This window comes from Lissotriton vulgaris, chromosome 7 (genome assembly GCF_964263255.1).
Source record: "Lissotriton vulgaris chromosome 7, aLisVul1.2, whole genome shotgun sequence".
NCBI classification, from domain to species: Eukaryota; Metazoa; Chordata; class Amphibia; order Caudata; family Salamandridae; genus Lissotriton; species Lissotriton vulgaris.
The window spans coordinates 1,033,132,495-1,033,158,938 of NC_141695.1; the positions used below are offsets into that span (position 1 = coordinate 1,033,132,495).

At 43.0% G+C, this 26,444-nt stretch overlaps 1 protein-coding gene across 1 annotated transcript in view; it reads left to right on the forward strand.

Annotated features, from left to right (window-relative positions):
• ADAMTS2 (ADAM metallopeptidase with thrombospondin type 1 motif 2) overlaps positions 1–26,444 on the forward strand; it is a 1,719,397-nt gene that overhangs the window by 7,600 nt on the left and 1,685,353 nt on the right. Inside the window, exon 2 of the mRNA XM_086931466.1 lies at positions 28–377. Within this exon, the coding sequence (XP_086787592.1) occupies positions 28–377 (350 nt within the window). The remainder of the gene's footprint in view (positions 1–27; positions 378–26,444) is intronic.

The following is a 26,444-nucleotide window of genomic DNA, read 5'->3' on the forward strand; positions in this document are numbered from 1 at the left end:
TCCTCACTGGTTGTTCTCTCTTTGCAGAGTCCCTCCTGGGTAAGGTGGACGAGTTCCAGCTGGTGACACCGAGGATGACGGACGCGCAGGGCCGGGGCGGCCCCACATCCGCTGGAGGTCGGTTCAGAAGGGATGCTGAAGATGACCCACACCAGTCACCCAATCAGGGGCTGTTTTATAACGTCACTGTGTTCGGAAGAGAACTCCACCTCAGACTGAGACCGAACTCGCGAGTGGTGGCCCCAGGGGCCAGGGTGGAGTGGCAAGGGGATGCCAACGCCAGCCGCTCTGAGCCCATACACGGGGACTGCTTGTATGTGGGCGACATCACCGACCTCCCCAACGCCTCCGTTGCCATAAGTAACTGTGACGGGCTGGTAAGGCCTTTTCTGTTACACTTTTTAATTACTCAGCCAGCTTCTCTCTCTGCAAAGTCATTAAAAGTTGTGAAACCCCATCATTGCAAGCGCATGCAGCGTGCTGTACTAATGCACGTACCTGTGAATTCTAATTAAACAGAGTATCTCGTGCACCGTGCATTCTCTTCCAGGGACTCCTTGTTCACAGTGTTAATCTTGTTTGGTTTGAGTAATTAGCAGTTTAAACGTATTCTGTAATTTCCGACATTCTGAGATTCACAAATACAGTGTTTGCAGCATTAACTGCCTCTTAAATGGATTATATCTCAGTTTAGGGCACAGGATGTTTTCTCATTTCAGAGGTGTTGTCTCTGGGACCTGTTTTCTGCTCCTACGTGAAGCTCAGGCAGGGTGCCCTTAGACGTGGCTAGTCCTTTGCATAATTTTTGTATAGGACGCTGGACAGCCTCCGCCACCAATTAAATATGTGGTGCATGGACTCAATTACAAAGATTGTCCCAGCAAGAAATGGTGAATATTTCACAAAGAACGATACAGTAAATGCGAGTGAAGTGTGGAAGAAGGAGAGAGGTGTTTGCACAACAGCCACAATTGCAAAGACCTCTTGTTTCACCCAGGGGAGGAGTACATAAAACTGAAGGCCAGTCTCTGACCCCGTGCCGCACTCCGCTGCCTTTTGGCTATTATATTTGTACAAAAGACATACCACAAACCTACATACAAGGGCAATTTGCCGTCCGCTCTGAGGTAGTGCATTCATATTTGCACACTGGGGGAAAGGTGTTTGGCAAATAAAGATTGTACATCATAGGTGTACCTGTTGGATAAATGCTATCAGGATTACAGTACAGGACAGGATTACAGGACAAACCATGGTCAAAGATGAGGTATGCCATTTTCCTGTGCTATTTAAAGCACACTACAATTAGCTATTAGGTTTTGCTAATAAAGTATGAATCATGAGAGGTCATTGTGCAGTGAGCCTGGGGATAAGTGGGAATCCATTTGAATAGCGCGAATTTGCTTTATTGTGGTGTATAGGGGAACAGTTATAAAGCCCCACAGCAGTGCTAGATCACTTCACTTAGAAACTTGACTTTAATTCTGATTACTGCTTATTAAAAGGAATTTTGAATAGAACCAACCATGTCTTCAGTTCGCCCCTCTGAACTCATTACGGCCATTACACTTACACATTGGGGTGCTGTGTCGTTTTGGTCAGGTAGATGGTGTCTGATCGGTTGTGCTGCCAAGGATACACTGAGAGCTTTAGCTAGTCTGGGATCTTAAATACTGAGGGATCCACCAAAGTTCTCTTATTGTTTAAAGTTCTTCTGGCATAACTTTTCCGTGTGGGCCGATGGTAGGTTCTTGGATAGTAAGTGATAGAGATCCAAGGTCGCTAGTATGCCTGATTCTTATTTTGCACAGTGCTCCATTGCTTACAAGCTAGGTTTGCACCTTTAAATTCAGAAATACATGCACAAAACCATCCGGGATTCGGTTTACAGGGTGATGTTGTGTCTGGCTTGGAAAGACCACTGTTTTATGCACTAGGTTTGAGCTTTTTCCTGGATATTATGTGTAAGAGAGCAGTCTGATAATATTTACATTTTTTCTGGACCAATGGTTGTGTAGTAAACTCTCACAGAGTGGTATTCCATGCAGAATATGATTTTTCCGTGTTGGCACAAGCCTTTGTCAGCTGTTCTGATTGGCAGAGCTGATCTGCAGTTCTGTTAATGGTACCGGATAGACCATGCTACCGGTGGATCACACCAGGCCCTTCTGCTTGATGTGCTTGAGCCTTATGTCCTGTATTCCAAAGGTTGTTGCATGCTTCAGGTTTTTTTTAATTACCACAAGTTGAATTTGCTAAGCATTTTCAACAACAGTGGTGGGAAATCGGTCTGTTTAGATTCTCCTGAAGCTGGAATACGGTTCAGAGATCTGGTGCATCAAGGAAAGTCAGTCTCGGTTTACTACCTTTGCCTCCTATGCAGAGTATTTTTGCTCTTTAGGTTTCTATCCACTATGATAGAAGCAGTGAACCGGATGACCTTTACACTCATGAAAGCATATTGTGAGATTGATATGTCCTTCTGCTACTTGGCCTTCCCACTCTTGTGTGTGGAGATGCTAATGTTGCTTTTCTCTCTGCCACTCATCATTCTTGCAAATAAATTGACACATACAAGTCATGGATGTCAACAGATGTTTGTGTTGTTACACGAAACTATGGGGCTCCAGCAGCAGCGGCACATCAGAACCCAATGTCCGCACTATTTCCAAAAGTGTACAGAACCAGGACACGTGAAAATACTTTGAGAAAGAAATGTGGGAGTTAAGGAAAATGAATCAAAATGTGTTATTTTTGGGTTGTTATTTTTCATGGAAACAGACGCCAGAGTGCGGTTTTATAGTGCTCAAACCTCCTTACGTTCTGATTCAGTCAAAACAAATTCAATTTATGGTGTGAAATATCATATTATGGCTGGATTTGTGCTGCTAGCCTTGACATCTCCATTGCGAGTGATTGATAATGGGTGTGACAGACACCACATCTGCCAGTGTTTCCTTTGTGGCAGGAGATTTCTAAAATCATACCCTTTGTAGCGAGGGCGTTCGGCAGGTGTATTCTGAGATCCTGCTCATTATCTGCCTGTGCTTCATCATTCACAGTTCACACACAAGCACAGACACAGAGGCGCATGCTGTGCACTCACGAAGCGACCTCGCCTGGATGTTATGTTATACGTTTTTGTATCGCATGCTATCCCCTGGGAGGGTATCCTGGTGCTGAAGTGGGTGGGCAGGCAGGGCGGTCGGGCCTGCGGCTGGATAGTGGGGATATTCAAAGCACCATCATCTTCAATTTCATGAGGAATTCAAGAATTCTGAAGGAGTGGGTGACAACGTATGGAGAATATAATAACAGGAGCCTGAGCCCAGAAACAGTAGAGCAGCCCTGGCCTATCTGTATAAACAAGCACTACCTTTCAGCTGGGAATTCTTGTTCACATCGCCTCTTATGCATAGCAGAGTTGATTCAGTGGAAACACATTCATTCTAAATGCCTTTGGCAAATGAAAATAACCACATTGACAAGGAACAAAAACATCCATTATGCTAATTTTGTATATACTTTCAATGTATATATTTTGAAAGAAAAAAAGTTTCCTTTTTATGTTGTGGGTAGAGCAAGTAGCAGTGTATAGTGTTGCCTGCTAACAGTTTATGGTCTCAGCTCATCTTTAATGAACATTTGTTTACCGCACTCTGTTGAAGAGTGTGCAGTCATGTGCTGAGTGCTGCATCCTGATGTGCTGCTGTCTGGCACAAATGTGCATCCCATGCAGTCATACTGATAATAACAATAATAACGGGGGTTTCATTAAGCGCTCAATACTGGACGATTGCACCATTTCTATGTACTGTAAATAACAGGTGTTGCTATTACCCACTTTAAAGGTGCTTAGATAAAGCAATGTTAAATAATACTACAGGACGGTATGGCATAATGTGAGGCAGTTAGTGATGTAGATCTGAAGAAGTATTATCAGTAATTCTCTGTAAGGGGGCAGACCACTTACCTGATTTTTGGGACTCCTGGTATCCTGCTTGCCTGCTATATGGGGCCAGACTTCCTAAAAAAACAACAGATGTAAGTCAGAATCGAGGGAGACTGGAAATGCGATTAAGGTCAGGCAGAAGAGGACACAAGAAGGGAAGTAGGATGAACAGGAAGGTAAACAGGGAGGAGAATAAATAAAGAAGAGTTTATTACCCACAATACAATGACCTGGAAGACATCTCGGACTCAGAGATCAAAGCAGTAAGACCACAGTTTATCGAAGCCTTCCTTGGGGTTATGTGCGAAAGAAAAAGATGCGGAGCAGTCCCCAAAGACATGGGAAGGTCAGGAGATGCACCAAAACTGGAACAGGAGGACATTCCAGCATCTCAGTGGAGAGGCTACCAGCCTGGAGAGAGCTTCCCCGTGCTAGACAACAGCAAGCCAGCCCTTCTGAGGAGGATTGGTGTTTGTACTGCAGCCCTAGCTGACCGCAGCCTAGTCTAGTGAGTGAGGGAATTAGGGTGTGGGTGATTTAGTGCAGGAGTTGTGCTGAACCGGCATATTACCACAAACAGAAGGGCACACATATAAGGTACACAGCGATTGAAGAGGAGACTCCAGGAATGGCGAAAAATAAAATACTGAAAGTAAAAAAAGATATTGATGATAATAGTGATCTCTTGGTAAAAGAGGAAGTGGATATTTTTGTTTGTACTGGTTACATAAGCATGCATTGTTTTTCTTTTCTTATTATTCTTCATCAACCTTCCACTTACGAACACGTAATTACCATATCCTAGAGATGGCGAGAGGGGAGACGCGAAGAGGAAGAGGAAGAGGAAGGCTTTAGTGTATTTTCCAATAGGGTTCAAGGGGAAGGCTACTTAAGTAAAAGATGAAGGTATTTTTATTTAACAAGTAACCAGATATAGAAGTCCAAACACAAAGGAAGAGAAAAAGGACAGTGAAGACAGAACAGGGAATTGATTGGAAGGAGAAAGCCCGTACTGCCCCCCATCTGTGCTCTTTTCTCCTGAGGGACACTGGTCAGCGAGACGGCTTGGGAGTGTCCAAAGAATGCTGCCACTACCTGAGAGACATAAAAGCGAACCTATGAGAATTAGGAACTTGTGGACTATGTTAGTTCACTTGAATAGCTGGGTTAAGTAAATTGCTAGCATCTGACAGAAATATAATGCTCATGCTTTTCTGCAATACACTCACTGTTCAGCAATCCCCAGCTGTGCTTCAGACTTTCATTGGAAACCTGTGGTTAGGAGTGTTTATAAGGATTAAGATTGGTGATCGTATGTCCGCATATTTTTGAGGCAAGCCATTTTCAGTCAACCAGTGGGCCTCTGAGAGTTTTCCTTTGTGTACTACCCGCTATCGACATCTTCCTGCAAAGTTGTCCCACGAAAAGTTTTCAGCTCACACACTGAGCAAAAACTGAGGGAGCTATTTACCAGCTGGTTGTACATACCCCACATATACATGCTAACTATAGCGCACAGCCGTAGGGTCCCAAGGCGCTTCGACCGCTGCGAAACCCTTCCTGGCTTCCCTGAGAGATGGTCCCTTAATGGGTATCTCCAGGGTGAGACCAGGCATCCCCGGCGGTCTGGTGGGGCCGTTAGTGAAGATGAGGCAAGCTAATGCCCAGAGTTGCCGAGTGTGATCGCTGATCAGAGTGGGCACCGAGGCGAGAGAATTATCGAGTCCGCTGACCCTGGTACAGAAACCTGCCGCGCCGGGAATCGAACCCTGGTCCCGGGCCGTCCTCTGCTCTCGGGTCTGCCGCCTCTAACCAGTGAGCCACACTAATTCTGTTAAATTCAGACACAACAAGCAATATGCAGAAGCGACACTAAAGACACTGCCAATACAAGAATTTTACCTGCGTGAATTTCAGTTAAAACAAATCTGTACGTACAATGATAAACAATAGGAAAATATGTAGATAATGATTAAAGGGGTGTGTTTTTTCAATAACCATGTATGGCTCTCAAGTGCATCAAGATAAAGCTAGAATAGGCTATAGTCCTTGGGGTATACTGTCATGAGGCCAGCGTTTATGACCTGGAAGATGATGCTTTAAAATATGTTGCTCGCAGTTATTCTTAAACAGTTTTTAGGAAGTGAGTAGACTCATTTAAAAAGAGAACAGGTGGGTAGAGAACAGAACATTTTAACTTAATGATAGTATTACACACCAGTGACGTTGGCCATACCCACCTCAGTTTTGATCTCCAACTACCAGAGGGCTGTAGGAGGAATCCCGTGGGGTTGATATCGGAATACAGAAGCAACGTCCATACTTCAGGATTTAGTGATTGGCCCCTCTGACATGTGGCCCAGATGCCAGGGAACAGTGTGGGAACCTATGGGGACATTTTACAACAGCTAGCACATAGCTGAGGCCCTTGTTTGCAGATAAGGCGGCTACCCAGCAGGGCTCTTGCCACACAGTGACCAGCACTTGATCATTAACTCGAAGTTCAACTAGAATAAAGTAAAAACTTATATTCTGGATGATGTTGATACTACTGAACAGTTGCAGCAAAGTGCAACTAGCCTGCATGTAGTACGGTATAATGGCCAGCCCAAAACCATTTTCCAAAATACGTTTTGTTGCTGTTAATCCATCTCTTCTCTGCCGTAGACTTCAGACGTTCACCTCTGTTGCTCCATGACCCCGCGCCGTCATATTCTTTGAAAAAAAATATTATTACTACACCTGCAGTTTGCTGTTTCCTGCATATTTTTTCATTTACGTTTCCAAGATTGGCGTCCTCCATCTAGGAATGGTAAATTAGAGTTAAAAAGAGAGAAATAATGTCCACAGGGTCAAATCAAATCAAATAATACTTTATTCGGCTAAAGGATTAATCATAAAAGTAGACAGAAATTCAAAATCAATGTTATCAATTGATTGATTTACATAAAAAGATTAAACATGCACACTGGTTCGGCAACAAAGGACACATTTTAGAAAGGATCCTACAGCAGCACATAAAGTTGGACTTATTAGGTCTGAAGAAAGAAAAGGCCAGGTCTGAATAATCTATTGCTATGGGCTTTCAAAATAGGCTATAGAAACAGCCTTGTGCACTTCACATGATATTTACAAAAACATGTAAAATGTAATAAAGTTTTGGGTGGGGGCTGGCATTGTCACGTGGACAAATGGAGGAACAAACCACCCCTTACTGCCCCAAAGGAAAACAAAGCACACGCAAAATTGTGCCCAGTCTAAACCCCAACAGTAGTGTACTTTTCCATTGATTGGAATAAGGCTCAATGCCGTCAGTGGTTTGCAACAAGATAAACAGAATAATAAAATGCTTCATAAGTTTGACCATATCCCTTCAGTCGCTTTTCCTTAAAGAAGGCATGCTTCAGCCAGGTCTTGTCGAACCTGGTCAAACTAATAGGGTTGATAAAGAGGGATAGCTTACCCAGGCACTTATGTTCGATAATGGAAAGGCCCAGCTCCTCATGGCACAATATGGACAGCCCAGAGGCTGAGACAGGAGTCTGCAGGAAAAGGTCATTTTCTTCATGTTTTCGTTGGGGAGCTCGGGCATCAGCCACCTGCCTTATAAATAGCTGCGGAAACGCATTGTGTATTGTAAACTTCAAGAAACTTTGCTGACGGTTTACCCACCACCATGCAGATTAGGTTGAAAAGTGCACCAACCGTATGTGTGAATTTGAGATGCCTTCTGGCTGTATTGATAACCCAAGTACCCTCAGGATCAAAACGGACCACAAATATAGAAAGCAGGTTGGAATTGATATAAACAGGTCTCATCTTGTCACTTTTTGCCGCGCATACCCTAAAGTGAGACTTGGAATGGTTGGTGTCTGTATCTAAAGGCGTCATAAAGGAAGAAAAGAATTATATTAGATGCGACATGCTCTTAGGTGTGCATGCTAACAATACATCGTTGTCAGGGTAGAAGAGCACTGGGATTTGCTGCTGATCAATCCATCTGCGGTTCGTCCTGTCCACATTGAATCAAATAATTACTCAAATTATTAATGTAAAGGATAAACAAAATGGGCATTTATTTGCATCTCTGGTGAACTCCTCTACGGAGACCAAATGACTCGGTACACTCCCTGTTCTGGCCAAATCTGACCCTAGCAGCTCAGGTGAAAGAAGTGCAGACAATTAACCAGGGTAGCATCAAGCCATTTGTCAAGAAGCAGAGACCATAGCTTGGACCTATTCACGCAGTCAAATGCGCTTTTCAGGTCCATAAAGCCAAGGTACAGAGGGCTGTGCTCTGTTATGCCCAGCCCCTCTCTAAACCCGACAGGAGCTCAAGGTGTTGTTTGTATTAGCCCCGGATCTGACATGATTGCGTATCACTCTTCCTAGAATTTTAAGGATCAATCAATAAAGGATATTGGCCAGTAGCAACAATGGTCAGCGCAACCCCCTTTTTAGGTCTCACCTAGCGCTACAGGGCATGAGCTACTTGCTTTGCGAAGCATGCAGTATATACTATAGCGTGGAAGCTTTCTGGAAGCTCCAACCACTCTCCGCCCATCCTTTTGATTGGCTTACATCCTAATTCTGCCTTCTAATTGGTTTTAGGCTTGTTAGTCCCTCCTCCTGATGGCCATGTTGTCATTTGTATCCTTCCCTGTCTACTGGCCCCTTTACTCCAACACTATTTTCTGCCCTGTGTCCCCCCACCCCCACCCACAGTTTGCGACTTTTTCAGCCACCCTCACCCCCCCTCTCCCATTCGTGCCTTCTTAAAAGCCCGCACTCCCATTTCTAATGCAATACGTTTTGCGTAAATGCGAGTCGTATTGCATTGCAAATGTTTGTTTTAAAGTAGTGCGCAATCTTTAACAGGCAGGCCAGATGAAGCCGTAGTGTACCGGAAGTGACATCCCTGGGGTGCACCGGAAAAGAACCTTGCTTTACGTGGAGCCAGAGCCAGGCTGATAGCGCTGCTCTGTTTAGTGTGCTGTTCCCACACCCCTCCCGTTGTCTGCGTTCCTTTTGTTCGCGCCCTCCTCCCGCTGTACGTTGTCTCATGGGCCATGGGCGTGCTTTTGATGATCCCTGCCATCACTGGTGATGGCCGCGGGTTCAGGTGTGCAGACAATGTCCTTGCGCATCTTATATACATTAAACCTACGGCGCCGGGGGATGAGGTGTACCAACTAACGGCATGTACATATAAGCACCACCAATGGCCACGGGGTCAGGTGACATACTAATTCCACGGTCAGGGAACATTTACTAAACCTGTGGCTCAGGTGTGCTACCTAAGGCGCGTGCCTATACAATCCCTTGTGCATCACTGGTGATGGCCGCGGGTTCAGGTATGCAGACAATGGCCTGGCGCATCTCATATCCATTAACCTACGGCGGCGGGGACTGAGGTGGAGCTGCCAGGCAGGGGCGGATTGGCAAGGCGGGCATTCGGGAATGGGCCGAAGGGCCGGTGCATCAGTGCCCTCTGTGGGCCGTTTTTTCCTTCCCTGTCCCAGTCCACAGAGAGTGGACTAGGAAAGGGGAGAAAAAAAAACGGCCCACAGAGTGCACGGAGACAGAGACACAGAAAATGAAAGCAGCCTCGCTGTGCGGCCAGACAGCGATTGTCAGCTGTGGCCTCTCCTTCACCCCTGCCCTGCCAAGCAATCAAGCTGAGGCTGGGCAGGGGTGATTGTTTGCAATAATCGGCCTCCCTGGGGGCCAGGTGTTTCTCAGGCCTTTGAGCCATTTTCACCTCGGCCCCCCTGGGGCCCAAGCAGCCCAGAAACGGTGTTAGTCTTAACACCTCGCCCACAGCCCTTCACACTCAGGGCATAGTGGACGAGGAAGAATGGGTCTTGCTGTGGGGGCCTGGTGATGTTTGGAATTGTTTTGTTTTATTTATTTATTTATGCGATTTTATATAGTGCAGACTTTACCCGAAGGTGTCAGAGCGCTTCACACTAGGAACAGCAATAATACATGAGGAGAAAATTATAAGTGGACAAATTACAAAAGCAAACGTAAGTTACATGAATCAAAAGTGACAATAGTGAGCAACAAAAATACAAGAGGAGCAAACAATACATTACAGGAGGAAAAAGTGATATGTGTGCAGGTTACAAAAGCGTACAAAATACAAGTAGAGGTATAATACTGCAATTGGCAGACACTCCAGCACAAGAACAAACGTTATGTAGGCAATGGTGGCACTTGTGCAAGCATCTAAAGCAAACAAAAGTGAGAGTAGCAAACAGTGTGTTACAAGAGAAAAGTGACGTGTGCAAGTTACAAAAGGGTACAATACACAGGTACAAGGGTAATACTACAGTAAATGGTAAATACTCAAACTGCCAGAACACACTGGGAAGGCACTTCCCATGCACCAGCTTCACCTCAGCCTCCCCCCTGGCTACCTGGCTACCTGGGTACCTTGGATGACCCAGAAAGCTGTGTTTTGTGCTCCCCTGCCAGGACATTTTCCCAAGGCCTGGAGGGTTGATTAATGTACTAATTGCAGGGGCCTTACGTTCATGCGCTCCTGAGCTGAAGGTCTGGGGAGGGCTGAGTAGGTTAGTAATAGCAGGGGCTTTGCTGCTTTTCAGGTGCTCCTGTGCTGGAGGGCTGGAATAATTTTGTGACAAAAAGGGGCCTTGCTATTTTTTTTAGTTGCTCAGCATGTAGGCCATTGTCACCTTGGCCCTGTGTCGTGTGCAAGAACAGTATCCTCCCACTTTCATTCCTTGTCTGTGCAAATGGTGTTTCATGAAAGGGCACAAACCTTGAATGTGGGCCACGCCCCTTAAATATGGGCCACGCCTCTTGAATGTGGGCCACTTTTTTCGTCAGTGGCCGGGCCGAATTGTGATCCCAATCCGACCCTGCTGCCAGGGTGGAGGTGCCGTTGAGGTCAGCGTGTTCCGCTATCTCACCAGCTACCCGTCCTGGGACATTACCACCATGACGCTGCTGACAGTCCCTTTGGTGAGAACTTCCATGGGCGCCCCTGAAACAATCCACTCATATTTCGGGTAGCACAGCTGGGCGCACACCGGTGGAGCTGCCACGGTAGAGGCGCCTTTGAGGTCAGCATGTTCTGCTATCTCACCAGCTGCTCATCCTGGGAATTTACCATAGTGCCGCAGACACCGGGCTCGGTGGGCTGCCAACAGGCCCCTTGGTGAGAACTTCCATGGGCGCCCCTGAAGCAATCCACTTGTATTCTGGGTGGCACAGCTGGGCCCATGCCACTCGAGTTCCACCTTCAATCCATCACTTTTCCCAGCAAAAGAAACCCCAGTTCTTTATGAATAATCTGAATGCTGAGACGCCCCATTTACGCGTAATTGTCCAAAGCATGCAGGTTCGCGATGTGCAAAAGGTAGGAAAAGGAACGGATACTCACGCGTTCAGAATTGTGCAATAATCCTCAATGTGCAGTGGGTGGGCAGGGTTCGTGTATGTTTGTATATCTTTAAGAGTCTGGCTGTATATTCATTGTATTGTAACATGTTGTATACCTTGGATGTGAGTGTGCAGTATTTAATTGCGCGAGTATCCATCCTGTGTGTGAGTATGTAGACGCAGTGTCCCTATTTGTTTGTCAGTGTGTCTGGGGTTCCATGCGCGCGGGGCTCCGAGGGTAGGGGTCCCGTGGGCAGGCTTTCACCAGTGTTTAGGAAGCCGAGCGGTCTCGGGACCCCAGGCACAGCTCCCACCCCTCCCTCTTCCTCCAGACATCCCCTCTCACAGCTCTAGCCTTCACTCGCCCCAAGCCTTCCTTCCCTGCTATTACCCTGGTCACTCCCCATCCTTGTTATACCCTCCACTTAAGCACTCCCGGATTTTGAATCTCCCGCCTCCTACTCTCTCCCGCCAAGAGTAAGTGGGATAAGGTCACCAATAGACAAATTAACAATTTCAGCTTTTTGGACCAAGCTTGGCAAGAGATCACGGCAACAAAATATCATCAATTGTGGTAGCGCAGTCTCTGCCGAAGTAAGTAGGTATGCCATGAGAGTTGTTTTGATACCATTCATGGATGTTATTTAAATCGTTCTCCAGAATAAACTTCGCTCTCTCATGACCTCTGAGGTTTGATGGCGAGGAGACGTAGGATGACACACCGTAAATCAAAGGGTCTAAGTTGCACCTCTTGATATTTACTACTGCATTAAAAACCTGTACATACCACAAGCTTGAAAAATCCATGTACTGAGAGGAGAATCTATCCGTTATCTTAGGCAATCTCTTAAAGTTGCCAATATTGTAGTAAGAAAATTCTTCATTGTAAAAATCAAACAAACATAGGTTAAAGTGTTGAAACATTTACCAATGATTGCCCAAATCACTTGTTAGCAGTATTTACAGGGGTATCCCGGGCATTTAAAAATAATTCCGCCCAAATAGGAAGAATCCCTTTCTCTCTACTGGATCTAGACAGTTGAGCTGCAATAGAATAACAACAAAAACCTCTATGTTGTACATCGGGTACCTCCTAGGTTTCTTGTAGTACAATGATATCATACGATTCAATAAAAGATAACCAAACAGGGCCACGTTTCATAACCCATAGGGGTACATGCACAGTGCCAAATGCTTATATACCCATCATCATGCTACAACAGCTTTTTGTGGTTTTTGCCAATGCCGTTGTGCACTGATGCACAACCATTTAACATTTTTTTTTGCTGATGCAGTCAGCATGGGCAAAAACCATTGGCAAAGCCATATAGTAGAGTGAGACCTCTTGGCTGTCCCAAACTGGTTTAATTTGTATGCTACCGTCAGTTATAATGGTTTCTCAGTAGCTATATGCAATTCACTTGGACAAACCGACAATACATTTGAATACGTTCATTGAAATTTCTTATGTATTTGTTTATCTATGCAGTGTTCTGAAACGCAAAACAAGCACCTGAAGTGTCAGGGCTCTGTAAATATATATATATATATATATATATATATATATATATATCATGGCTGCTGCGATGCCTGCTCTCTGTCATGGCCCTCGATGAATAAATGATGTCAAGATATGCAACTCGCCTTTGTGTGGTCCTCTCTTCAGCAGGCGAACTGTGTGAGAATATTTGGTGGCTTTGCCTGAGCCGCAAGAGTGACCCCGCTGCGCCTCGCGCAGCCCTACTGAGGTGCCACAAGCTGCTTCAGTGCAAAGGTCAGGCGAGTGACTTTCATCAAGGTAACAGGCTGTGCAGAGACGGTTATTCGTGTGCACACCCACTGGGGATCAACTTTGAAATATTAGTGTGTTTGAAACTGGCGACTCACTGTGAGAAATACTGCAGCACTACATCAACCAAGAGTCCATAGGAATGGCAACGCCCATGTAGGCGAGGTTTGAATTGTTTAAATTGAGTGCGCACAAACTGCCGGCTTCGAGCATTCATTAATCCAGCACCCCATGAAGAAGTGCAATCTACAGCACGAAACGCGTCGGGATGGATTTATTTACTTGGCTGCTGCAATGCCTGCTCTCTGTCATGGCCCTCGATGAATAAATGATGTCAAGATATGCAACTCGCCTTTGTGTGGTCCTCTCTTCAGCAGGCGAACTGTGTGAGAATATTTGGCGGCTTTGCCTGAGCCGCGAGAGTGACCCCGCTGCGCCTCGCGCAGCCCTACTGAGGTGCCACAAGCTGCTTCAGTGCAAAGGTCAGGCGAGTGACTTTCATCGAGGTAACAGGCTGTGCAGAGACGGTTATTCGTGTGCACACCCACTGGGGATCAACTTTGAAATATTAGTGTGTTTGAAACTGGCGACTCACTGTGAGAAATACTGCAGCACTACATCAACCAAGAGGCCATAGGAATGGCAACGCCCATGTAGGCGAGGTTTGAATTGTTTAAATTGAGTGCGCACAAACTGCCGGCTTCGAGCATTCATTAATCCAGCACCCCATGAAGAAGTGCAATCTACAGCACGAAACGTGTCGGGATGGATTTATTTACTTGGCTGCTGCGATGCCTGCTCTCTGTCCTGGCCCTCGATGAATAAATGATGTCAAGATATGCAACTCGCCTTTGTGTGGTCCTCTCTTCAGCAGGCGAACTGTGTGAGAATATATATATATATATTGGTTACCAAGCCGCATTTCCTCTCGATCAAGGATGGCACTGACACCGTGAATTCAACTCAAGTTCAGTTTATTCCATTAAGCTGCTTAAGACGCGTTTCGGCGGAAGCCTCCGCCTTGCTCACTTCATCTACACGAATGACATTGCAAAATATATACATTTCAGCACAAACACAGTTACATCACTGTGATTGGTTTGTGGTTACCATTGTTACCCTGGTTCACTGGTGTGTACAACAACAAACATAGAAGAGTTTCTTCACGTCATTTCTTGAAACCGTTCAAGCACAAACATTGCAAATGCAAATTCTTTCACCCAAAATAATTTAAATAAATGAATAACATAACCCCCGTGAAAATGTTCACTTATAGTGATCTTGCACAGTGCCATTATTACATAAATCTACGGAATTGCAGTTTCAGGGTGAGCATTTCAAAGAGACAAAGTTCGGGTGAAGACACAAAGGAAAGACCTCATCCTCCGTGCATGTGGAGGGATTTTAGATGCTTAGGTGGATCATAGACAGGAAACCGATAATTATACATATTCGATGTGTCTAAGATGACATGGCATCTGGTACATCATAATGTCTGTTTAGACAATGTGCATTGTAACTGCCAGTGACTGCCTAATGATGGTAACATTGCTGCATACTACATACTAACCATTCTAATATGTATAAACAAAATAAATTCAAACTAGAAATTCACACACAAGGATACTCAAACGAGCCTCGTCTCCAAGTGGAGTTAAATTATGTGTATATCACAGTGTATCTATTAAATATGTGGCAGAGTATACCCAATTGTATACCAAAATGCATATTATTAGTCCATTCTCCTCCTATTCATTACAAAAGGTGTGACTAACGGTCTCCACCCGTGCTTGAACAGAATCAAAGGTTGCCGTACTCGAACCATAAAATAATAAAATTTGTGCTCCAAAGAAAAGAAAGAAGGTATTTACATAAGTGAAGGTGCAGATGTTCAGGAGTGGAAAGGGTAAAGGGGGTTTAGCTGCTCTGAATTATAGGTGTACGGTCAATGCTTCATCGGCATTGAGCCCATTAGGGATCTTGGAATCTAACAAGATGACATATCGAGATTCCAGACTCGGTAAGGCAAGTCTGCGATTACCCCCTCTGATACTTTTGGCAATACTGTCAATGACAAAATATTTGATGTCATTGCTATTGCCGGTATGTGCTTTGTTTACGTGCCTGGCCACAGTATATGTTTCATCGTTGTTGCTTATGGCTCGCAAGTGCTGTAGGATTCGGACATGTGCCGGATGGATGGTGCTTCCTATATAGCGTTTGCCGCATTTACAAACAAGGACGTACACTGCATACTCTGTTTTACAAGAGTAGCAGCCTCTGATGGTATATGGCTTGTTCCTAAAAGGGACTGTGACTTCTTTAGTGTTAATGCCTTGTTTGCACGCTTTGCATTTTGTGCACTTGATGAACCCTTTTTAGGTCTCGCAAGCGAGAACTATTGTAATCGTGATGGCTGCCAAGCGACCACAGACCGGGCCACGAGCAGATTGTGGCTTGTGAACGCGCACGTCCAGCAACGTGCACATCTCCTGTCCCGAGGCAAAAGCATGCAGTTTCACTTTCGCGTACACGTAAACAACACAGCATTCAACATGCAAGTCTTTAAATATTTTAAATGTAGATATATCCCACTTACCAGCAATTGTGGTGACTTTGCGCTGGTCTCTTGTCTTCATCGGCATACTCCGTCTGGATCACAGGAGCCCCCTCAAGTTTGCATCGCCGCCACTGTGCACGAGCCGCAGATCCAGCAACAGCGCACGCGCAAGCAGCCCTCGCGCTCCTATCCCCCCCTGTTTCCTCCCCGGCCCGGATGTGGAGCACAGGTGCCGCGATGCTTGTTCTAATGTACGGCCTTGCTCGTCACTGCTTATTACCGTTGTCGTCATCCAGGGGAAAAAGCCATTTACGGTAAAGAGATTGTTCCTGATATATGGGGGTTGTTTGCAGAAGGGGGCCTTGAGAGGCGGGGAGCCTCTTCTCCGACCTCCTGCCTTGGATCGGGGTTCGCGCTCAAGATCTGGTTTCCTATTTGGGTATTTAATGCTCAAGTGAAACCTCTGAAGAACCGAGGCAAACGCTGCTTTTACTTAGCGCGGAGCAAGTTTGCACGCCGTCAACGTTTCAATGTTTAAAAATGGTGAAAATATGGATTATCAATAGGTGTGCATCTCATCCCTACTTAGCTCATTGAATGAACATATTCGTCTCCAATGAGATTGCACCCAAGTTTAAAAGTTTATAAATAACTGGTCAAGTATTGGACTATATGTTGATGTTAAAGATGATGAATTGCCCAGAAGCTGGGCTTCCTATCATGTTGGGTAATCATGGACAAGCATAGTCTACAAGCATTTTACGGATGGAGTAACAAGGATAATAATGATTTTTACCAAGAAGAGCTTTCTGGAAGTAAATACGAGGCGAATATTAAAATGGAGAAAAGATGGTTTGGAAAAGAGTGGCACCGCTGTTGTAAATAATATGCTGCGGGGAAAGGTGTATGAATGACGTCTGTAAAACAAACTATGCGGAAGGGGACGGGGTTTACTGAATTCTGGGACTTGTAGTAGCACTCGTCAAACCGTAGGGGAAAGCGCGCCACGCACACAGTGTTTGGTTAAATTGAGGGTCGTGATGCAATTAACCACCTGCAGATTGTCAACACGGTCGGAAACACGTAAAAGTGGTTGTTTTAGGAACAGATGCAGCTTGCAGTGAAACAAGCAGGGAAAACAGAGAAATTAATTTACAGTTTTAAGTTGAAGTTCGTGATTGTGGAACTGATGTCCAGTTTGTCATGGTAAGCGCGTAGAGCGTTATGGATTTTCTGTTCATTAAATGAGTGGCATCGCTTTAAACTATCGATAAGGGGGGTGTTTGTTTAACCCATGATGTTATCGTGCCTCGTTAAACATATGCAAGGAATTCGGAAATAGGAAAGACTGTACGCAGCTTATAAGTGGGAACCTTCTGAGCACATGTTGAATGCATTTTTAGCGCCTTTTGGATAGTTCTATGGTTAATATAATTATTTCCATGTCTTGTTCATATTTTTTGTGATAGATTTTCAGTGAAATGTATTGTTGATGACAATGGTTAATAAGTATATGTATGCTTGCACTTTTAGATGCCCCTGACGAAGGGACTTTAATTAACACTCCTTGACGGACGCACAGCGGGTTCCTTTAAACAAACGATGGCTCTGTTTAATTCAAAATAAATCTGTATGTTTATTTTTCTTCATTCCTCCGATATTAAGAGTGCTTTGAGTGTGAATTAACAATCACATATGCGACACTTAAATGCCTTTCCAACTTTACAAATGCTACAGTTTGCCAAAAGGCCTTATCTTCCTGCAGCACGGCGGACACATTTAAAAAAAACATCCTTCATCCAATGCATTTCGGGCGCATTCTCCGCCCTTCGTCAGGGATTTAACTGCAAATATTAAAAGCAACATCATTACCTCGTGAAACACAATGTTGTAATTCTCAGTACATTCAAAAACGTTACTCATGTCTATGTAGCCCCAGTCCTTATTAAACGGTTTCCCTCTACTTGCACAGTACATTGTGTCGTTTTAACCAAAAGGTTTTTCACCCCCACTAAGATGTTACTCCATCTATAACTTCTAACTAGTTGGTTCCCCTCTTTCTGTGTTATAACATGACCCCTTAATCTGTTTATCCTACGTACTCACTTTGTTTGTATTTTCAACGCATCCCGCCATTTTCCTTCCTTCCTTGCTTCCTCAGTCATCTAAACCTTCTGACTTCCCTTTCTCGCTTTTTATGTAGGTCATTATATACTCCACCCTACGTTTCATCCAATCATTTGGCTCCATCTTTTAACCAAACTACAATTCCCAGCATGCCTCCCCACTATTAGAAACTATGTTGGAGTCGATACATTCAATCCTACTGCTGATGTTTAAAAGTTGACAAGTCTTATTCCCCGCCCTCCCTAGAATGTATAATGCACGCTCAATAAGACCTTTGGCACATAGCTTGATCACAAAACATAACGTTAAAATGATAACCATCCATGTACAATATCGTAATGTTAATCTGAAGCCTGATTCACGGGTATTTCATGTCCTTTAAAACAATTGCTGATTTTAAACCAGATGTCCATATGTCCCATATGTGGTTATCCTGGGTTTTTTTGATGATCCATGAGTGGGTGCAACATGCCAGGTAGGCAAAACTGAGTCAATTCCACAAAACAATGACGAAATGCACACCAACGTTTATCCTGTTTGATAAATGTCACTTTTATCCTTTTGTTAGATTACTCATTCTTTGCGTGCAGCCCGAAAATTATGGTTGTGCCTTCCAACCACTGGTTAATTAATCTCACAAGAATGGAGCGTATTTAACACTCCTTGACGGACGCACAGCGGGTTCCTTTAAACAAACGATGGCTCTGTTTAATTCAAAATAAATCTGTATGTTTATTTTTCTTCATTCCTCCGATATTAAGAGTGCTTTGAGTGTGAATTAACAATCACATATGCGACACTTAAATGCCTTTCCAACTTTACAAATGCTACAGTTTGCCAAAAGGCCTTATCTTCCTGCAGCACGGCGGACACATTTAAAAAAACATCCTTCATCCAATGCATTTTGGGCGCATTCTCCGCCCTTCGTCAGGGATTTAACTGCAAATATTAAAAGCAACATCATTACCTCGTGAAACACAATGTTGTAATTCTCAGTACATTCAAAAACGTTACTCATGTCTATGTAGCCCCAGTCCTTATTAAACGGTTTCCCTCTACTTGCACAGTACATTGTGTCGTTTTAACCAAAAGGTTTTTCACCCCCACTAAGATGTTACTCCATCTATAACTTCTAACTAGTTGGTTCCCCTCTTTCTGTGTTATAACATGACCCCTTAATCTGTTTATCCTACGTACTCACTTTGTTTGTATTTTCAACGCATTCCGCCATTTTCCTTCCTTCCTTGCTTCCTCAGTCATCTAAACCTTCTGACTTCCCTTTCTCGCTTTTTATGTAGGTCATTATATACTCCACCCTACGTTTCATCCAATCATTTGGCTCCATCTTTTAACCAAACTACAATTCCCAGCATGCCTCCCCACTATTAGAAACTATGTTGGAGTCGATACATTCAATCCTACTGCTGATGTTTAAAAGTTGACAAGTCTTATTCCCGCCCTCCCTAGAATGTATAATGCACGCTCAATAAGACCTTTGGCACATAGCTTGATCACAAAACATAATGTTAAAATGATAACCATCCATGTACAATATCGTAATGTTAATCTGAAGCCTGATTCACGGGTATTTCATGTCCTTTAAAACAATTGCTGATTTTAAACCAGATGTCCATATGTCCCATATGTGGTTATCCTGGGTTTTTTTGATGATCCATGAGTGGGTGCAACATGCCAGGTAGGCAAAACTGAGTCAATTCCACAAAACAATGACGAAATGCACACCAACGTTTATCCTGTTTGATAAATGTCACTTTTATCCTTTTGTTAGATTACTCATTCTTTGCGTGCAGCCCGAAAATTATGGTTGTGCCTTCCAACCACTGGTTAATTAATCTCACAAGAATGGAGCGTATTTAACACTCCTTGACGGACGCACAGCGGGTTCCTTTAAACAAACGATGGCTCTGTTTAATTCAAAATAAATCTGTATGTTTATTTTTCTTCATTCCTCCGATATTAAGAGTGCTTTGAGTGTGAATTAACAATCACATATGCGACACTTAAATGCCTTTCCAACTTTACAAATGCTACAGTTTGCCAAAAGGCCTTATCTTCCTGCAGCACGGCGGACACATTTAAAAAAAAATACATCCTTCATCCAATGCATTTCGGGCGCATTCTCCGCCCTTCGTCAGGGATTTAACTGCAAATATTAAAAGCAACATCATTACCTCGTGAAACACAATGTTGTAATTCTCAGTACATTCAAAAACGTTACTCATGTCTATGTAGCCCCAGTCCTTATTAAACGGTTTCCCTCTACTTGCACAGTACATTGTGTCATTTTAACCAAAAGGTTTTTCACCCCCACTAAGATGTTACTCCATCTATAACTTCTAACTAGTTGGTTCCCCTCTTTCTGTGTTATAACATGACCCCTTAATCTGTTTATCCTACGTACTCACTTTGTTTGTATTTTCAACGCATCCCGCCATTTTCCTTCCTTCCTTGCTTCCTCAGTCATCTAAACCTTCTGACTTCCCTTTCTCGCTTTTTATGTAGGTCATTATATACTCCACCCTACATTTCATCCAATCATTTGGCTCCATCTTTTAACCAAACTACAATTCCCAGCATGCCTCCCCACTATTAGAAACTATGTTGGAGTTGATACATTCAATCCTACTGCTGATGTTTAAAAGTTGACAAGTCTTATTCCCCGCCCTCCCTAGAATGTATAATGCACGCTCAATAAGACCTTTGGCACATAGCTTGATCACAAAACATAACGTTAAAATGATAACCATCCATGTACAATATCGTAATGTTAATCTAAAGCCTGATTCACGGGTATTTCATGTCCTTAAAACAATTGCTGATTTTAAACCAGATGTCCATATGTCCCATATGTGGTTATCCTGGGTTTTTTGATGATCCATGAGTGGGTGCAACATGCCAGGTAGGCAAAACTGAGACAATTCCACAAAACAATGACGAAATGCACACCAACGTTTATCCTGTTTGATAAATGTCACTTTTATCCTTTTGTTAGATTACTCCTTCTTTGCGTGCAGCCCGAAAATTATGGTTGTGCCTTCCAACCACTGGTTAATTAATCTCACAAGAATGGAGCGTATTTAACACTCCTTGACGGACGCACAGCGGGTTCCTTTAAACAAACGATGGCTCTGTTTAATTCAAAATAAATCTGTATGTTTATTTTTCTTCATTCCTCCGATATTAAGAGTGCTTTGAGTGTGAATTAACAATCACATATGCGACACTTAAATGCCTTTCCAACTTTACAAATGCTACAGTTTGCCAAAAGGCCTTATCTTCCTGCAGCACGGCGGACACATTTAAAAAAAACATCCTTCATCCAATGCATTTCGGGCGCATTCTCCGCCCTTCGTCAGGGATTTAACTGCAAATATTAAAAGCAACATCATTACCTCGTGAAACACAATGTTGTTATTCTCAGTACATTCAAAAACGTTACTCATGTCTATGTAGCCCCAGTCCTTATTAAACGGTTCCCTCTACTTGCACAGTACATTGTGTCGTTTTAACCAAAAGGTTTTTCACCCCCACTAAGATGTTACTCCATCTATAACTTCTAACTAGTTGGTTCCCCTCTTTCTGTGTTATAACATGACCCCTTAATCTGTTTATCCTACGTACTCACTTTGTTTGTATTTTCAACGCATCCCGCCATTTTCCTTCCTTCCTTGCTTCCTCAGTCATCTAAACCTTCTGACTTCCCTTTCTCGCTTTTTATGTAGGTCATTATATACTCCACCCTACGTTTCATCCAATCATTTGGCTCCATCTTTTAACCAAACTACAATTCCCAGCATGCCTCCCCACTATTAGAAACTATGTTGGAGTCGATACATTCAATCCTACTGCTGATGTTTAAAAGTTGACAAGTCTTATTCCCCGCCCTCCCTAGAATGTATAATGCACGCTCAATAAGACCTTTGGCACATAGCTTGATCACAAAACATAACGTTAAAATGATAACCATCCATGTACAATATCGTAATGTTAATCTGAAGCCTGATTCACGGGTATTTCATGTCCTTAAAACAATTGCTGATTTTAAACCAGATGTCCATATGTCCCATATGTGGTTATCCTGGGTTTTTTGATGATCCATGAGTGGGTGCAACATGCCAGGTAGGCAAAACTGAGTCAATTCCACGAAACAATGACGAAATGCACACCAACGTTTATCCTGTTTGATAAATGTCACTTTTATCCTTTTGTTAGATTACTCCTTCTTTGCGTGCAGCCCGAAAATTATGGTTGTGCCTTCCAACCACTGGTTAATTATTCTCACAAGAATGGAGCGTATTTAACACTCCTTGACGGACGCACAGCGGGTTCCTTTAAACAAACGATGGCTCTGTTTAATTCAAAATAAATCTGTATGTTTATTTTTCTTCATTCCTCCGATATTAAGAGTGCTTTGAGTGTGAATTAACAATCACATATGCGACACTTAAATGCCTTTCCAACTTTACAAATGCTACAGTTTGCCAAAAGGCCTTATCTTCCTGCAGCACGGCGGACACATTTAAAAAAAACATCCTTCATCCAATGCATTTCGGGCGCATTCTCCGCCCTTCGTCAGGGATTTAACTGCAAATATTAAAAGCAACATCATTACCTCGTGAAACACAATGTTGTAATTCTCAGTACATTCAAAAACGTTACTCATGTCTATGTAGCCCCAGTCCTTATTAAACGGTTCCCTCTACTTGCACAGTACATTGTGTCGTTTTAACCAAAAGGTTTTTCACCCCCACTAAGATGTTACTCCATCTATAACTTCTAACTAGTTGGTTCCCCTCTTTCTGTGTTATAACATGACCCCTTAATCTGTTTATCCTACGTACTCACTTTGTTTGTATTTTCAACGCATCCCGCCATTTTCCTTCCTTCCTTGCTTCCTCAGTCATCTAAACCTTCTGACTTCCCTTTCTCGCTTTTTATGTAGGTCATTATATACTCCACCCTACGTTTCATCCAATCATTTGGCTCCATCTTTTAACCAAACTACAATTCCCAGCATGCCTCCCCACTATTAGAAACTATGTTGGAGTCGATACATTCAATCCTACTGCTGATGTTTAAAAGTTGACAAGTCTTATTCCCCGCCCTCCCTAGAATGTATAATGCACGCTCAATAAGACCTTTGGCACATAGCTTGATCACAAAACATAACGTTAAAATGATAACCATCCATGTACAATATCGTAATGTTAATCTGAAGCCTGATTCACGGGTATTTCATGTCCTTTAAAACAATTGCTGATTTTAAACCAGATGTCCATATGTCCCATATGTGGTTATCCTGGGTTTTTTTGATGATCCATGAGTGGGTGCAACATGCCAGGTAGGCAAAACTGAGTCAATTCCACAAAACAATGACGAAATGCACACCAACGTTTATCCTGTTTGATAAATGTCACTTTTATCCTTTTGTTAGATTACTCCTTCTTTGCGTGCAGCCCGAAAATTATGGTTGTGCCTTCCAACCACTGGTTAATTAATCTCACAAGAATGGAGCGTATTTAACACTCCTTGACGGACGCACAGCGGGTTCCTTTAAACAAACGATGGCTCTGTTTAATTCAAAATAAATCTGTATGTTTATTTTTCTTCATTCCTCTGATATTAAAAGTGCTTTGAGTGTGAATTAACAATCACATATGCGACACTTAAATGCCTTTCCAACTTTACAAATGCTTCAGTTTCCCAAAAGTCCTTATCTTCCTGCAGCACGGCGGACACATTTAAAAAAACATCCTTCATCCAATGCATTTCGGGCGCATTCTCCGCCCTTCGTCAGGGATTTAACTGCAAATATTAAAAGCAACATCATTACCTCGTGAAACACAATGTTGTGATTCTCAGTACATTCAAAAACGTTACTCATGTCTATGTAGCCCCAGTCCTTATTAAACGGTTTCCCTCTACTTGCACAGTACATTGTGTCGTTTTAACCAAAAGGTTTTTCACCCCCACTAAGATGTTACTCCATCTATAACTTCTAACTAGTTGGTTCCCCTCTTTCTGTGTTATAACATGACCCCTTAATCTGTTTATCCTACGTACTCACTTTGTTTGTATTTTCAACGCATCCCGCCATTTTCCTTCCTTCCTTGCTTCCTCAGTCATCTAAACCTTCTGACTTCCCTTTCTCGCTTTTTATGTAGGTCATTATATACTCCACCCTACGTTTCATCCAATCATTTGGCTCCATCTTTTAACCAAACTACAATTCCCAGCATGCCTCCCCACTATTAGAAACTATGTTGGAGTCGATACATTCAATCCTACTGCTGATGTTTAAAAGTTGACAAGTCTTATTCCCCGCCCTCCCTAGAATGTATAATGCACGCTCAATAAGACCTTTGGCACATAGCTTGATCACAAAACATAACGTTAAAATGATAACCATCCATGTACAATATCGTAATGTTAATCTGAAGCCTGATTCACGGGTATTTCATGTCCTTTAAAACAATTGCTGATTTTAAACCAGATGTCCATATGTCCCATATGTGGTTATCCTGGGTTTTTTTGATGATCCATGAGTGGGTGCAACATGCCAGGTAGGCAAAACTGAGTCAATTCCACAAAACAATGACGAAATGCACACCAACGTTTATCCTGTTTGATAAATGTCACTTTTATCCTTTTGTTAGATTACTCCTTCTTTGCGTGCAGCCCGAAAATTATGGTTGTGCCTTCCAACCACTGGTTAATTAATCTCACAAGAATGGAGCGTATTTAACACTCCTTGACGGACGCACAGCGGGTTCCTTTAAACAAACGATGGCTCTGTTTAATTCAAAATAAATCTGTATGTTTATTTTTCTTCATTCCTCTGATATTAAGAGTGCTTTGAGTGTGAATTAACAATCACATATGCGACACTTAAATGCCTTTCCAACTTTACAAATGCTACAGTTTGCCAAAAGGCCTTATCTTCCTGCAGCACGGCGGACACATTTAAAAAAACATCCTTCATCCAATGCATTTCGGGCGCATTCTCCGCCCTTCGTCAGGGATTTAACTGCAAATATTAAAAGCAACATCATTACCTCGTGAAACACAATGTTGTGATTCTCAGTACATTCAAAAACGTTACTCATGTCTATGTAGCCCCAGTCCTTATTAAACGGTTTCCCTCTACTTGCACAGTACATTGTGTCGTTTTAACCAAAAGGTTTTTCACCCCCACTAAGATGTTACTCCATCTATAACTTCTAACTAGTTGGTTCCCCTCTTTCTGTGTTATAACATGACCCCTTAATCTGTTTATCCTACGTACTCACTTTGTTTGTATTTTCAACGCATCCCGCCATTTTCCTTCCTTCCTTGCTTCCTCAGTCATCTAAACCTTCTGACTTCCCTTTCTCGCTTTTTATGTAGGTCATTATATACTCCACCCTACGTTTCATCCAATCATTTGGCTCCATCTTTTAACCAAACTACAATTCCCAGCATGCCTCCCCACTATTAGAAACTATGTTGGAGTCGATACATTCAATCCTACTGCTGATGTTTAAAAGTTGACAAGTCTTATTCCCCGCCCTCCCTAGAATGTATAAAGCACGCTCAATAAGACCTTTGGCACATAGCTTGATCACAAAACATAACGTTAAAATGATAACCATCCATGTACAATATCGTAATGTTAATCTGAAGCCTGATTCACGGGTATTTCATGTCCTTTAAAACAATTGCTGATTTTAAACCAGATGTCCATATGTCCCATATGTGGTTATCCTGGGTTTTTTTGATGATCCATGAGTGGGTGCAACATGCCAGGTAGGCAAAACTGAGTCAATTCCACAAAACAATGACGAAATGCACACCAACGTTTATCCTGTTTGATAAATGTCACTTTTATCCTTTTGTTAGATTACTCCTTCTTTGCGTGCAGCCCGAAAATTATGGTTGTGCCTTCCAACCACTGGTTAATTAATCTCACAAGAATGGAGCGTATTTAACACTCCTTGACGGACGCACAGCGGGTTCCTTTAAACAAACGATGGCTCTGTTTAATTCAAATTCAAAATAAATCTGTATGTTTATTTTTCTTCATTCCTCCGATATTAAGAGTGCTTTGAGTGTGAATTAACAATCACATATGCGACACTTAAATGCCTTTCCAACTTTACAAATGCTACAGTTTGCCAAAAGGCCTTATCTTCCTGCAGCACGGCGGACACATTTAAAAAAAACATCCTTCATCCAATGCATTTCGGGCGCATTCTCCGCCCTTCGTCAGGGATTTAACTGCAAATATTAAAAGCAACATCATTACCTCGTGAAACACAATGTTGTAATTCTCAGTACATTCAAAAACGTTACTCATGTCTATGTAGCCCCAGTCCTTATTAAACGGTTTCCCTCTACTTGCACAGTACATTGTGTCGTTTTAACCAAAAGGTTTTTCACCCCCAGTAAAGTTGGAAAGGCATTTAAGTGTCGCATATGTGATTGTTAATTCACACTCAAAGCACTCTTAATATCGGAGGAATGAAGAAAAATAAACATACAGATTTATTTTGAATTAAACAGAGCCATTGTTTGTTTAAAGGAACGCACTGTGCGTCCGTCAAGGA